The 16735-nt window shown below is 41.5% G+C and overlaps 1 protein-coding gene across 1 annotated transcript in view; it reads right to left on the bottom strand.

Moving 5' to 3' along the window:
- Positions 1 to 16498, bottom strand: part of LOC143280200 (ATP-dependent RNA helicase DDX4-like) — a 33513-nt gene extending 17015 nt beyond the window's left edge. Inside the window, exons 1-7 of the mRNA XM_076584815.1 lie at positions 16390 to 16498; positions 14692 to 14711; positions 10423 to 10763; positions 7070 to 7582; positions 5714 to 5791; positions 4881 to 5179; positions 1276 to 1560 (exon numbers count right to left, since the gene is read on the bottom strand). Coding sequence (XP_076440930.1) covers positions 1276 to 1560; positions 4881 to 5179; positions 5714 to 5791; positions 7070 to 7582; positions 10423 to 10763; positions 14692 to 14711; positions 16390 to 16419 — 1566 coding nt within the window. The 5' untranslated portion in view covers positions 16420 to 16498. The remainder of the gene's footprint in view (positions 1 to 1275; positions 1561 to 4880; positions 5180 to 5713; positions 5792 to 7069; positions 7583 to 10422; positions 10764 to 14691; positions 14712 to 16389) is intronic.
- Between the last annotated feature and the right edge of the window lie 237 nt (positions 16499 to 16735).

Raw genomic sequence — 16735 nt, 5'->3', positions numbered from 1 at the left:
CGTCACTCCAACAGCGCGACTTTTCAAAATCCAAATCCGCATATGCGGACATTGGCATCCAACGCTTTGTCCGACGACATCCGCATATGCGGACAATGGCAGCGAGTGAGTTAATGGACACCACAAGGAAGGCACAAGAGAGCAAAGCCAAAACACCTGGCTGCAGAACAGTCCAAGGAGAGTTTCACTTTCTCAAGGTGTCACTGCATTCAGACAAACCCATATAGGCTGCACCACATCTACTAGACACAGATGCCTCACAACAGCATAACCTAACAAGCGCAGTGCATGCTTGTATATTTGCATACCTATTAGAGTGGATTTCTTTTTACATAATTTTGCCAGATGACAACACTTTTGTTGCCATGGGTTCTTTTTCGTCTCATCCAAAACACTAGCCGCTTAGTTTGATTTTCCAGTCAAACTTAGGAGAAAGGACGAGAGCGGGATTCGAACCCACACCCTCACAGACTCTCTACATTGGCAGCTGAGTGTCTTGACCATTCTGCCACCTTCCTCCAAGGAGACCACCACCCTGAAGCACACCTGGAGTGCCTTTCAGAGACTGACCCAAAATGGACAAGAGTGGTGGCTCTTTGTTGCTACCTACATGTCAGACAGCATAATGGACAGTAACAACACACAGTGCTGAGACCGTTCTGAGGACTGCTTATTCCACATCTATACACTGCACTTTATATCTGGGTCAAACTAAAGTTGAGTAATTTGATGAGAATGAAAATTATCTTTTCATACATACTGACATATGCCTCTGGCATTAACTCTTCTGCAACTTTTTCGGCAGTGGTTTAAAAAAATAAAACAACTTAAACCCTAACAGCTCCACAAAACCCAAATTATCCAACAATTACATATATCCCAGAGACAAAAAAGAATACAAAGTAAGAACACACATTTATCAAGTCCAAGAAAAAAGACAGAAATGATCTAAGTCTTCACACAAAAAATACAGGAAAATGGAAAAAAGCAGAAAGAGACAAAGAGGAGAAAAAACCCAGAAAATAAAACCCAGAAAAAAACGAAATTTCTAGGACAGCTTTTCCAGAAGGTTGGTGTACAATTTACACTGAAAGAGCCCCCGGCATCTCCACAAGGACATGGATTTATACACAAATACTCTTGCAGAAAGGCAGGCTTGCAGCCAGGTATAAAAACTAACACCAACAACCAACCAAGACCTGCACAACTAGACCTCAAGGACTTTCTGCCAATAGGTCATTAACCTCTAAATCATACAACAACATAACCACTCACAGTGTTTTCCCCAATGAAGTCTAGCAGACGGCCAGGTGTTCCCACCACCAGGTTTGCTCCCTTCATGATGCGGGACCTCTGGTACCTCTTGTCCGTGCCGCCATACACCACAGCTGGCTCCACGCTGGTGCCGTTGGAGAACTTGAGGGCCTCCACGTAGATCTGACTGGCCAGCTCCCGTGTGGGCGCCACAACCACTGCCTGCGGCTCTTTCTGCTGGCTGTACTCGCTCGATTCCAGTCCCCGCGTCACCATGGCCGTCAGCACCGGCAGCAGGAAGGCTGCCTGAAAGCACACAATACTTCATTACTGATTGATATGGCTAGCACACAATACTTCATTACTGATTGATATGGCTAGCACACAATACTTCATTACTGATTGATATGGCTAGCACACAATACTTCATTACTGGTTGATATGGCTAGCACACAACACTTCATTACTGATTGATATGGCTAGCACACAATACTTCATTACTGACTGATATGGCTAGCACACAATACTTCATTACTGATTGATATGGCTAGCACACAATACTTCATTACTGACTGATATGGCTAGCACACAATACTTCATTACTGGTTGATATGGCTAGCACACAATACTTCATTACAATACTTCATTACTGACTGATATGGCTAGCACACAATACTTCATTACTGGTTGATATGGCTAGCACACAATACTTCATTACAATACTTCATTACTGGTTGATATGGCTAGCACACAATACTTCATTACAATACTTCATTACTGACTGATATGGCTAGCACACAATACTTCATTACTGATTGATATGGCTAGCACACAATACTTCATTACTGGTTGATATGGCTAGCACACAATACTTCACTACTGACTGATATGGCTAGCACACAATACTTCATTACAATACTTCATTACTGATTGATATGGCTAGCACACAATACTTCATTACAATACTTCATTACTGATTGATATGGCTAGCACACAATACTTCATTACTGATTGATATGGCTAGCACACAATACTTCATTACTGACTGATATGGCTAGCACACAATACTTCATTACTGATTGATACGGCTAGCACACAATACTTCATTACTGATTGATATGGCTAGCACACAATACTTCATTACTGATATGGCTAGCACACAATACTTCATTACAATACTTCATTACTGACTGATATGGCTAGCACACAATGCTTCATTACAATACTTCATTACTGACTGATATGGCTAGCACACAATACTTCATTACTGATTGATATGGCTAGCACACAATGCTTCATTACTGATTGATATGGCTAGCACACAATACTTCATTACTGATATGGCTAGCACACAATACTTCATTACAATACTTCATTACTGACTGATATGGCTAGCACACAATGCTTCATTACAATACTTCATTACTGACTGATATGGCTAGCACACAATACTTCATTACTGATTGATATGGCTAGCACACAATACTTCATTACTGATTGATATGGCTAGCACACAATACTTCATTACTGGTTGATATGGCTAGCACACAATACTTCATTACAATACTTCATTACTGACTGATATGGCTAGCACACAATACTTCATTACTGATTGATATGGCTAGCACACAATACTTCATTACTGATTGATATGGCTAGCACACAATACTTCATTACAATACTTCATTACTGACTGATATGGCTAGCACACAATACTTCATTACAATACTTCATTACTGATTGATATGGCTAGCACACAATACTTCATTACTGACTGATATGACTAGCACACAATACTTCATTACTGATTGATATGGCTATCTATATAGTGCCAGACGGGCACAATAGCCAAATGGTTAAAGCGTTAGACTTTCAATCCAAGCGTCCTGGGTTCAAATCTCGGTAACGGCTCCTGGTGGGTAAAGGGTGGAGATTTTTCTGATCGTCCTGGTCAACATGTGCAGACCTGCTTGTCTGAACCCCCTTTGTGTGTTTAAGCAAGCAGATCAAATACGCATATTAAAGATCCTGTTATCTATGACAGCGTTCGGTGGGTTATGGAAACAATATACCCAGCATGCACCCCCCCGAAAACCCAGCATGCACACCCCCAAAAACAGAGTATGGCTGCCTACATGACAGGTAAAAAATGGTCATACACATAAAAGCCCACTCAAGTACATACGAATGAAAGTGGAAGTTGCAGCCCGCAAACGAAAAAGAATAAAGCGCTCATCTTTAGTCTGAGATCAAGCTCTAAGCGCTTCACAGTCATTTGCACATTCTACCTCAGTAGAACCAATTCAGAGCTCGCTGAAAGCACTCATTTCCCGATTCATTGTCAGGCATTACACTCACACACATGTATGAATATTAGCGTAGATTTTACATCAAAATTCTGCCATATTTCTGACTGCAGACTCATACATGTTAAAATGAAAAAATCTCAGGTTTACATAAAATTCCGACCATTAGCAACATTCCCCCTGAACTATGAGCCCTACGGCTAATATAACGTGGCTTATTTGTACAGTTTTCCGATGTTGCGCATTTTCCCCGATGACACGTTCATGTCACATAAGTGTTGCTGTCAGTCTCCAGTCTATTTTTGAATTCACATTAGGTTTCAAAACTGGTTTTGACTTCATGAATTAAAAACTCACTATAAAACTGTGCTTGTGTTAACTGTTCACACTTTTTTTTTCTCCTCCAAATTTACACATGGCCTGTATGCACACGAAACATTTAGTTGATCGCTATCACTCAGACAACTTCCATCAAGCTGAAAACAACGCAGTGCTTAGGATGCAGCTTTCACACTGAAGATGACTGAACTGGCCTTTGGTGTGTGTATGTGTGTGTGTGTGTGTGTGTGTGTGTGTGTGTGAGTGACATTTGCAGCTTATAAACCACTGTGGCTTATGCGTGAATAAATTCCCAATGTTTTCCTAATTTAGGGGATGCAGCTTATGTAACGATGTGTTCAATAACCCAATTTTTATGGTAACAACCTTTTTTTTTTTTTTTTTTGAGTCAGTAGAATTACAGGTAAACATTAACTGAATGGCACAAATTCCAAAGAAAACAGGATTAGTTGGTCTGTTCAATTGTGGAATAAAATAAATGAGCATGCAATCACCAATACTACAAAAGTGACATATGCACTCAAGGGTTCGAGTGAAGCCCCAAGCACTGATGCTACTACTCCCACCCAACAAATTATTCATATACAGATTTTCCCATCTCCATAGATCATACTTACCACTAATCATGGTTATTCATGCTCATGCGTACAACTCATAAAACAAACTGGAATCATCCCATTTTAGACAGAGGTCAAAAATTTTTTTGAGAAGGGTCTCAATCACCCTCCTTCAAAAAGTTAACACCGAGCACTAAGCATATACCTGCAATTTCATAACTATGCGAGACTCGCACAAGAAAAACATACTAGTTGGTTTCTTCATTTTCAAACTGTCTTGAAAAAAAAAAAGAATGCAACACAAATATTCAAAAACAGAAGCCTTAAATCAATACCTAAAATCATCAGATTGCAAACCACCGCAGAAAACTCATATACAAAAAGGCAATACCTCCCCATCCTTCACACAGCCCAGCCCACTTACCGTTTTGCCAGAGCCAGTCTGAGCACAGCCCATCAGGTCTCGGCCGGCCAGGACAGCAGGGATGGCGTGTTTCTGGATGGGGGTGGGCTTGGTGTACCCAGACTGCTTCACATTCTTCAGGAACGTCGGCAACAGCCCCGCCTCCTCAAAGCTGCTGATGGGCGTGACGCGGTTGTTGCCCGTCACCAGCACCTCAATGTTGTCGTACTTGTCAAAGTTGATGCCCTGGTGGATGCTCATCTTGAACAACATCGACTCATCCACTTCTGGCGGGATGTAAAGCTCTCTTGGCTTCTCACCTGCATAAACAAAGACACAGAAATGAAGCTCATAGAGTATGCCCATACCTGGTTGTTAGCAAGCTATAACCAACAAAACCTTCTCTTAGGCTATGTGAATTTGTAAGACCTTCACACTTTGTGGAAAACAGCCTTTCTATGCCTAGCATAATAGTAACTCCCGTGCAAAGCAGAACAAGTTATCTTAACTGAACGATAAAATAACTGCTACTGATCAATGTGTCAAATTCTAAGAAAAAAAAGACATTTCGTGGGGGGAAAATAGCAGTATAATGGTTTCAAATGTTTTATTGCTTCAAATGCCCTTCCTGGTAATTCACTGTCAATGTGTGGAAGGAAGTGTTTCTATTACTGGGCCAAATCTGGTGTTGACAATGCATTTCCAGATAAAATGAATGCTAAAAGTTTACCTTTGGCAGATGCGCACACACACGCACACACACACACACGCGCACACAACAGGCACAACCAAGTTTTTCAATGTAAGTCAGAGAGTCCAGTTGGCAAGCAAGCAACAACCAAAGGCCAACTTACCATCAACAGCTGCCTTCGGACATTCCCGGGCAAAATGTCCCTCCTCCCCACACCTGTGGCACCCGCTTCCTTTACCACCTGGACACAGCCATCAATCAACTGAACCACCAAAGGCAACTACACTCAACTGCTTCATGGCCCCGTCATAAGTCTTTGTTGCTTACTGCCCTGCCAACCACAAAGGGCTACATCACTGCCCCATCAACAGAACAGTACACATCCCTCAAAGCTGAAATCACCAATCTGTCAGGATAAAAAAAACCCACTCAAAACACTTACTTTTCATTGAAGAGGACTAATTTCATCACAAACAGTGCTCTACAGCCATAAATCAGGCAGCAGCACCTCTCTCTCTCCTGCTCTTCTTTTTTTTTTTTTTTTAAAGCAACAAATTGCGTCTCATGTCTTATCTGTTGTGAATCAAATTATGCTTAAAACTATTCATTGTTGATTAGAACTGTTCACAACAGCTGGCCAGCACAGAAGTTACAGAAGGTGGCACCTTCCCCATCCACAATGTCAACTGATCACATTAAATTCAGAGTCATTAGCAACAAACTATTACAAATCACAAATTCCATTTTGAAAATATGTTCAAACAAAATAGAGCTCATAAGGTAACAGAACTAAAATTTCGTTTAATTTCACAAGAAAATTACTATTCAAAATCACTTAAAAACTGAAGGTAATAATACTGTAACTATTACACAGCCCACTAATCTGAAATTAGTTTTCTTGGTACATACAACATAATGAAATGCAAAAACCAACTCTTTAGATTCATATCATACCTTTCATCTTACACATTTTTGTTTAGAGCAACTTGCAAGTCCCATGTTCGAGGCTTGATTTCACTTTCAAACCCAAACCACTTCATGAATACAATAGTTGTTAACCCTTTCACCAGCCAGTGTAGAGCACCCATGCCACTGAAATGCGACCAGATCATGGGTCTGTTGTCTATCAACCTAATGCTCTTAATTTTTCAGTGGTAGGAGTGGCCCAATTTTCCACACATCACAGCTATTCTTAGAGTAGACACTGTCTTTTCTGTGATTGTAGCACAAGGAAATTTTGCACTCTAAAACTGACTGGCGATGAAAGGGTTAAGATTTAACCAACTACCATCAAAGTTTTCTTGCCATTTATGGTTGCAGAACAAATCCCTCTATTTCTTTGCCACAAATGAAGGCTGAAGAAAATGTCAATGTTACAAGCTCACCATGGACAGGCCATGCACACACACAGCAGCATAATTTTTACACAGATGAAACTAAAAATTTCTATGCAACACTCCTTTTCTAACACCCACACCACCATTATGCAAGGTATAGTCTATGTCAGTCACATGCTTACCTCCGTCCTTGTTGGGGCACTCTCTGGCAAAGTGGCCATCCTCCCCACACCTCCGACAGCCAGAGCCGCTGCTGGCTCTGCCCCCATTTGTTTTCTCAAAACCCCCTCCGATCTTGGCAAGACCACTAAAACTGGAACCAAACCCACCGCTCCCCTCCTCATTGGGACACTCGCGGGCAAAATGGCCTTCGTCACCGCACTTGCGACAGCCATTGGGCTTGCCCCCTTCTGACGGACACTCACGGGCAAAGTGCCCCTCCCCTCCGCACTTGTGACAGGCCCTGCTGCTGCCCCCAGAGGGGCACTCACGAGCAAAGTGCCCCTCCTCCCCACACTTGTGGCACGATCTGCTCCCCCCACCCCCTCCTCCTCCACCGGGGCACTCACGGGCAAAGTGTCCCTCTTCCCCACACTTACGACAACCCCGTCCACCTCCACTACTACCACTGCCTCCACCTTGAGGGCACTCCCTGCTCATATGACCCGACTCGCCGCATCTGAAGCAGGCATTACCTGCACAAAATAAAATACATTCTTAAGATTAGACTTCAGGTTCTCCCATTACCCTTCCACAAAAGCTATATAAAAATGCAGACACTTTAATGTGTGAATTTTTTTTTTTTTAAATCAGGCAAACCTCAGGTCAAATATTAGTCACCCTGACACTGTACATCATCCTTTTAATCCTCTCTATTTTCCATTAAGCAGGTACCGGCTGAAGCTAAAACTAAAATGCCAATTTTGCCCAGTTTCCCCAAGCCTGTAACTTAAGTGATGATTAAGAAATAAAGATATGTTTTAAACAGAAATAAAGTTCACTTTCTCCTCTTTCCAATTCAGTTTTTGTTTTTTATCTGTATTTTGTCTTGGTTGAATAAAAGGAGTAAAAATCGTGGGTAGCTGAAAGGCTTCTTGCAAGCCATGGCTGACTGCTCTGACACAGATCGTGTCAACTGGTTTTCGCATCTCTTCTTTGCTTGGCTTGCCTGTGCCATTTAATCTACTGAGCTTTTTTTTTTTTCTGCCCCATCACTGTGGCATCACTCCCACGCCACTCATTTAGATTCCCCCATACACGGCCACACCCCGGTTCGTCCGTCACAGTTCCAGCGTCGGCAGTCCACAGGGAACCATCGATGTTAGGTCGCCAGGAGGCCACACACCAGAGGAGACACTGCACTGCTGCTGAGTCACTTCGGTGGTGTTCAGTGGTGCCTGTTCTGATTCAACGTACTTAGAACACCACCTACTAAGCTCCCTACTAATGACAATAATGGCTTAGTCGCGGAGCCAGACTGAGTGTGCATCCCTCCCAGAGTGGAGACCGCCACCACGTCCCTCAAACAACAGCCCCCCCCATGAATCTGCCGACACTGAACACATTGACAGGACTCACCCCAAGCACAGAAATGGAGGGGTATCGAAACTGAGGTCACCATGGGAGCAGGGCATTAAAGGCCACAGACTCTGAGACTTTTATTTATATTGATGATGATGGAGGAGGATGACAATGACAATGTTGCTATGGAGGTCCATTTTGGTTTGGGACTGCGTGACAAGGCTGTACTCTACACTTCCTGTCATAATGATATCCCGGCGTTAACCAGGCCCGAGAGATAGACACTTTCAGTGTTGGTCAGGCAATTAGAGCAACACACCCAAAGAAGCATCCTTGAAGTGGATGACACTCAACTGCATGGTCTCAGTCTCCCTATTTAAGCCCACAGCACACTCAATTCTGGGTAGGAGCCGGCCACGGGCTGAAAAACCCACCTCTGCTGGAATTCGAAGCCATCAGTCCGCAACACTTACCACATTGCCACGGCTGCTGGTTTACAGAGCTATTTTTAGTATAGCTGTGTTTGTCTGAACCTCATCTTTCCAGTGAATATTCATTCAGCTTGCAAAATTGCAGATTGCAAATATAGCATGTAAAAAAAATTATTTTTGCTCAACTTTAAACTTAAAATTGGTAATAAATACAATAGTAATTACGGATATAACAGGGAAGCTCTTAATTTTCTTTCAAATGGTATACAAAACTACCGCTTGGTATTACTGGTGCAGACAAGCTCTGAGTCAAAAGAGCGGCTGTGCATCATTCGGATGCCGAAATGGCAGTTGCAGCTGAGCCAAACTTCAACAACAATCTTGGTCAGTTCCGGAACATTATTGGGAAACTTTTGAGTTCGAGTTCGTTTGATGTTACTACCACACTGTTGATTGTATCATCAATAAACATGTACGAGGGGGTATTTTTTATAAATGAGTGCACTTAAGTGCTCGATCACTGGAATACCCCATACTGCCACACAAGCGATGATTTTTTTAATTTTCATGATGGAATTAATGTTCAGTATGTTAAGCTGCTGTTTGTTCAAATGAAATTAATCAGCAGATATATTTTATGGCAGTGGTTTCACATTTATTTACAAATCATGAATTATTACACTAAATTTTTCAATTTTTCCAGTATATCATCATTCCTGCATCTTAATAGCATGATTTTTTTTATATTAAAAAAAAAAGGAAAGAAAAAAATTGCTGAATATGACTTTTAATTCAAAAGTCATGGTAGTGTGTGTGTCTGTCAGAGAGAAAGAATAGTGATGTGTATTTGTGCATGTGTCAGTCCAGTCTGATAAAAGGGCAAGTTGAAATAACATTGGGGGACAACACCTAACACTTGAACAATACTATGTCATGATGCAAGGATACATTGCACCCCATGTATCAATAAAAGGCATCTTGGTGCAGATTTTGCAGTTATTTCCAAGTTCATTACTCACATTTCTTTTCAACAGAACTCTGACCCACAGTTTTTCTCAGAATGCAAATGGCTCGCTGACATTGTAACTGACTTAGATATATCTCAGTCATTACATACTGGAGACACAAAGATCTTTTTTTCCCCCTAAATGTTTACACACAAATGAAAGACAAAACCACCAAAATACTGGTTAGTAGATATTGTTGAAACAATGACTCATTTTTCAACAAAGCATGCTTTTCCTTTTTTGTGATACAAATGTCACACCCCCAAATAAATCATTTTACAATGCACAAGCGTAGGATAAATATTTTAAGGGAACATGATTTTGCATGAAATGTACATAACAGTTATCTTACACAATACCCCAAATCAATTTTAATAATGCTCAAGCTTTACACAACCATTCTGTGGGAACAGCAAAAGTTAGCATGACTTGTGTACTTCTCCGGTACACGAACAAAGTATAAACTATAATCAAATTCACATTACACGTCAGCTTTGAGAATTTTTCATTGTTCAGTGACTAAAGTGCTAGAAACATGTCCTTGTATATCTAACAGTACCTTTAAATAATGCTTACCTTTACCTCCACCAAAGCGGTCAGTGGAGGTGCCAAATGCACCCACTGCTTTCACAAAACCTGTGGCCGCGGGAGGTGTATCATCCCACCCATCATCTGTCTCCGAGGTGACCTTGCCAAAAGACGCCCCAAACCCTCCTCGCCCCGGCTTGTTGACAGGGGCAGGTGCATCATCCCAGTCGTCTGCTGCCGCCCCAGTAGAACCTTTTCCATGACTGCCATTCGTGAAGCCGTTTTTGACAGCGCCATTCTGGTATCCAAAACCGTTGGTCTGGGCTTTGCTTCTCAGTTCCTGGAAGCTTCCTCCCCGACCAAAACCTCGCAGCTTAGACTGCAGACCCCTGTTTCCACAAATCCAAAACACAGGTATCAACTTTACAGATTCAACCCTCCCGTTTAATCAAGTCTAACATGTATCCACTTTACAATTTCAAACCCCTGTTTCAGCAGGTCCAAAATATGTATAAACCTTTTACAAGTTTAGACATTCTTTTTCACATGCACAAGTCAAATTCCTTTTTCTTTTCTTTTTTTTTACCTGCAAAAGTTAACATTTTCCCAAGTTAGATGATTTCCCAATGGCCATCTGCTTCCATGTCAATATTGCAAGTTTTTATAACTGCATGCACACAAAGTTGTAATTCTTTTTAATAAATGTGTAAGTGAAACCCCAAAACGAAGTCAGTTCCAGGAATCAGAGCACAAGGGACAGTGGGACTAATGCCTGCTATATCACTCCAGCCGACTTACTCCAAATGGTGGCATCTCTAGAAACCATTCAGCTGACAAAGCCTTAATCACCACTTTCTAAAATATACATATTTACCAAAATATACAAATTTTAAATGCGAGTGGCTAAATCTTTCTTCTTTCTTTACAAATATTCTAATAGTAATACCTAGGGAATTCCATAGTGTATTTCTTAGATTACTTTCTGGGCAAAGTATATGCAGATGTATGTGGGTGAACAGAGCACTGAGATACATGGCTTCAAGTGAAGACTGTTCCCTTAATTTATACTGTTGGTTTTCTTCTTTTAAAAAAAAATAATAATAATGTCCCATGTCATGTTTTTGTTATTCACACAAAACCAACTTCTGTTTATTTCAGTTATAATCTCTAAAACTGAGACTGGAGTATACCAGGAGGAAGAAAGCCATTACAGAAACTTGGAGGTGTTGCTGGCATGAAGGGGATTGCCAAGATTGCCTTAAACAGAAAGACAGAAGGGTTTTATCCTTAAGTCAGAATCCATGCAGTGCATTGGCAGGCACTTAGTTCTGGAACTCCACATGCACATAAAAAGATAACATTTTAAAATACACATAAAACTAAAAGCTACATTAGTCCCTATTTATTGCATCCCATATTCTGTGGTCTTACATGACCCGGTGCCAAGGTGACCAAAGTCTAATACACTTAACCGTAGTTGGGAGCGCATGTTAAGGTCTTTGGAGTCAGCACATTCAAAGTGACCGTCTTGACAGGGCAGTGTCAAAGTGTGATCAGTAAGAAGTGTTTACAGTGAGTGATGGTCTGCATATGTAGAATCAAATCAGGCACTACTCAAGTGACTCAATATCTCTTTTTCGTTCATGGGCTTCAACTCCCACGTTCACTAGTATACATATTCATGAGTGGGCTTTTACGTGTTTGACCTTTTTTTTTTTTACCCCACCATGCAGGCAGCCATATTCCATTTTCGTGGGTGTGCATGCTGGGTATGTTCATTTCCATAGCCCACTGAACGCTGTCATGGATTACAGGAATTTAACATGCCTATTTGATCTTCTGATTGCGTATACACAATAGGGATACAGGCACTAGCAAGTCTGACATGCCTATTTGATATTCTGTTTGAGTACACACAAAGGGGATACAGGCACTAGCAAGTCTGACATGCCTATTTGATATTCTGAGTACACACAATGGGGATACAGGCACTAGCAAGTCTGACATGCCTATTTGATGTTCTGAGTACACACAAAGGGGATACAGGCACTAGCAAGTCTGACATGCCTATTTGATGTTCTGAGTACACACAAAGGGGATACAGGCACTAGCAAGTCTGACATGCCTATTTGATATTCTGAGTACACACAAAGGGGATACAGGCACTAGCAAGTCTGACATGCCTATTTGATGTTCTGAGTACACACAAAGGGGATACAGGCACTAGCAAGTCTGACATGCCTATTTGATATTCTGAGTACACACAAAGGGGATACAGGCACTAGCAAGTCTGCACATGTTGACCTTGGAGATCGGAAAAATCTCCACCCTTTACCCACCAAACGCCGTTACTGAGATTCGAATCAGGGACCCTCAGATTGAAAGTCCAACGCTTTAACCGCTCAGCTATTGCACCCGTCTGACTCCGTATAAGTTCTGGGACTTCTGCTGTGTGGCCTAATGACTATAAACATTTTTACAGGTGCTGATGTAGTTCCTTCTGGTTTGCTGATACAGAGTCCAAGTGTGTCTGTGCATGCAAGAAATAAGACAATTACTGTTGGGGTAATGCCATGAAAGATGGGGCAGCAAGTAAATACTACTACTAATAATAATAATATAGAGGACAATTTTCATGTCTCACGAGTGACTGAATCATACCACCCCATCAAAATTCATTACCAATTACCACTCCCATTTTTTGCAGTTTCTTTATTTGGGAAGGTTTTGATACTGTTATAATTACACAGACAGAAAAAACATTCCCAATGCACAGATGAAATAAATTTTGGAAGGATTCGTTTAATCTGATAGTATCCTTTTCAACTGATGTTAACATGGCCACCGTTTAAAGATAACATTTCTGTGAAAAGAGGTAGCATGCAAAAGGCATAAAAAATGAAAATTCATAGATGGTTCACTAATGTACAGTCAAAGTATTCCTAACCACCCTGCCCATTTTGGTTTCTGCGAAATGTTTACACCCCATACCCTCATGTGAAACAGGTTTATTACATTTCGTTCCCAAGATCCACTTTCATATACCTGAAGGTCAGGGGTTGGGGGGGGGGGGGAAGAAAGGTGGCACCCAATACAGGTATGCAACAATCTTACGCAGAAAAAATTGTTTTGATTTACGAGTTGTAGAATCTTCACATTTGGGTCAAAAAGCTGGAAAAATAAAATAAATGCACATTCTACAGACCATGCGCACCTGGATGCATGCATGCCTTTCACTTGCAAAAGGACAATGACATGATTGATGGTGTCCAATGTCTGTCAACCTGCTGCAGCAAGCAAGACTACACTTCCAGACATCCTGAAGCATGGCTGAAATGCTTGTAGACCTACGTTTACCATCCCTCCCAGGAAGGAAGGTAACAGCAGTGCCTGACATTCCTTTACAAGATTGTCAGTGGTATTTCCCTGCTGTGAAAGCAGAGGATTACATCACTCCTATAAAAGACAGGAGGCGTATTAGACCAACTATACACAAAAGGCACCCAGTCTCAGAATGTCATCTCACAGTTCTCAAGACATCGAGTTCAACAAGTCGGAAATTTACAAAAACAGCTCCCCCCCGCCCCCTGAGAACTATCTGGGACTGGAACAGCCTCTGTGAGGGAACTGTAAATGCTGAGACAGTTAAGGCCTTCAAACACCGCCTCCTGTCTCACACAAAACAGAGGCTGTTCCCAAAGTAGGGGTAAATGATGGGAAAGGACTGTGTCGGTCAGAATTTAATCCTGGGGAGCAATACGCTACCCAGACTAGCCTGGCAAATACCCTGAAACTAGCTTTTTTTTTCTTTTCTTTTTTTTTTTTTTTTTTTTTTTTTAAAGGTGCTCTCCTCAAAGTCGTCCTGTCTGTGCTATTATGCCAGAACTGGTTCCTGCTGACATATATGATACAGATAGACACTCTATTACATGGAGAAAAATCTGAGATCTTGAACAATTGGCCAAGTCCATATAGCAGTTCTAACATACTATCAGACTTCCACACTTTTTGGCAATATCCACATTTCTTCCACTGTACTTTGCTTAGGTGGGAAAGAAAAAAAAGAGCTGTAAACTTGGTTGATAACAGTGATATATATATATACTCTACATTTCTTCCCCTCCACTCTTTGGCCTTCTTTACATCATTCGAGAGGGGAAGAAAATATTTCCATGTTATTAACCAATTTACAACTTTTCCATCTTTCAAACGAAACTAAATGGAAAGAATTAGTTTGGAAGAAATGTGGCTATTGCTGCATCAATTTGTCCTACACACACAAACGTTCAAAACTTATTTACCACAAAATTCACTTACCCCACACCATTTGAAGTTCCCTGCACACACATTAAAATTGCAGATTGTTTTAAACAGTTGTTTTTTTTGTGTTTTTTTAACATTACATTAACACAGCTCTTAACTAAAAGTTAAATCATTTACACTAACAGCTTACTGACATCTTGACACTGAACAAAGTTTAGATGCAGATCTGCTTTAGATCCAGATCTAACTGTCTTAAAATTGACTTGGTAAACTATGCTAAATCATCTGCATATGTGCACATGCAACCCACTGTGAAATATTTTATAGGTTAAATGTTGTTCTTCTCCTTCTTCCACTCATCATGTTGACTATTCTGTCACTTGGAGGGGAGGTTGGATGCACACTAAAGGAAAAAAAAATCTGGGCTACTATGGGAGACTGGAGGCCCTTGACACAAACCGGTCAATGGTCTTGGCATCTAGAACTTCTTGGGGGAGGTCATTCCAGTTTCTAATTGACCGTGGTAAGGACGCCTGCTGGTACTGGGTCTGGCACTGAGGCAGAGCGTGCTGCTAGTTGTGGCCTCTTCTCTGGCGAGCAGGCAGTGGCCGGAGCTTGTCCTTGATGCTGCCAATGGTGAAAGTGATATGTTGGATGCAGTACAGCATGGAAAGACAGGCAGTCTAGCGCCTGGATTCCAGGAAGGGCCACCGCAGTTCATCGATCATGTTCGACACGCTTGAGGTGTTGCGGTAGCGCCTCATGACAAACAGGGCTGAACAGCCTCCAACCTGTCAATGTTCTGCTGCATGTGGGGATCCCAGACTGTAGTGGCGTACTCTAAGATAGGCCAAAACATGCTGTGACTGGGGTGCTTTTTTCTGCCTTTTTAAGGGGGCTCTATGATTCTTGAACCCCCAATTCCATTTTTTACAGCATGTTAGGCTTACTGCATAGTGATGTGTGCATACTTTACATATGCATTATTGGTGAAAATTGGGGCAACTGTTTGGTCACAAAGTTTGATCAACCATTTCTGTTGTTGTTGCTGTTATCAGCTGAAAAAAAGGGTTTCAATTACACTGACAATTTTTGCGACTGAATCAAACTTGATTCTATTTGACACCCAAATTCTGTGGCTGCAAGTAGAACAGAAAATAATCCCAAACATGATACGCCGTCCGCTCGAAACTACTCGTGATGATTTGGGCTTGTCATAATCTGGAAGCGCTTTTTTGTTTCTCTTCATATCGGACCTTGCCGCTTTGTTGCAATTCGCAGTTCGGGAATGCGTGATTTGTCTGCGACATTATGAAATTTGTCACTACTGTCCAAAACCGACCCCGGTACACAAACCAAATTTTTTTTTTTTCTAATGTCACAGTCACACTCACTGTGTATGCACTTTCTTTAGTTATTCAAATTTAAGGTCATCTACTGCAACTACAATGCACGATGCACAATCTGCGAGATATTTCCATGAAACTTTCGTTCATTTCATTCCGAAAAGAAATAGTAAAATGCATTTATTCTACACTTTTCATTTTCATAACTTGTTGCTAATTCACTCCCTTCCAGTTCTCTACTTACTGGCTGCATATTCATTGCACATTCAAACAATAATTTTCCTTTTTTCTTTACTGGAGGGGGGGGGGGTCGTCTTCGGTCCAACCTCAAACCAACACTTCATGGGAAAATATATCTTACTACAAACAAAATTGCACGCTCTTTATCCTCTGCGTTCACACTTACCTCATTACCGGCGTCCCAGTCCTCTTCCATTGTCCCGCGGTTTCGGACAGAAAAAAAGAGAAAAAGAAAAACGTCGGCCCACCCCTCTGCAGCAGGCACCTTTCCCAAAGTGAACAATGTTTAGTCTACTGCGCAGTGATATCAAAAGTCGTTGAGTTTTCGCGCGGTGCTTTGGCATCACACTTCTGATTGGGTGAAATGTTTTCATGTCTTCCAATTCACCAATGGTTCACAAAATAGATCTATCAGAGCTGCCATTTTTTTCCCTGTCATTTTCGATCAGTTGCAAATTTGTTTGATGATCCCAGAAATTGGTGTGTCGATCTCTCTCTGTCTCTGTCTGTCA

The sequence above is a fragment of the Babylonia areolata genome, chromosome 3 (genome assembly GCF_041734735.1).
Source record: "Babylonia areolata isolate BAREFJ2019XMU chromosome 3, ASM4173473v1, whole genome shotgun sequence".
Taxonomy (NCBI): Eukaryota; Metazoa; Mollusca; class Gastropoda; order Neogastropoda; family Buccinidae; genus Babylonia; species Babylonia areolata.
This window is presented reverse-complemented; position numbering and strand designations above follow the sequence as displayed.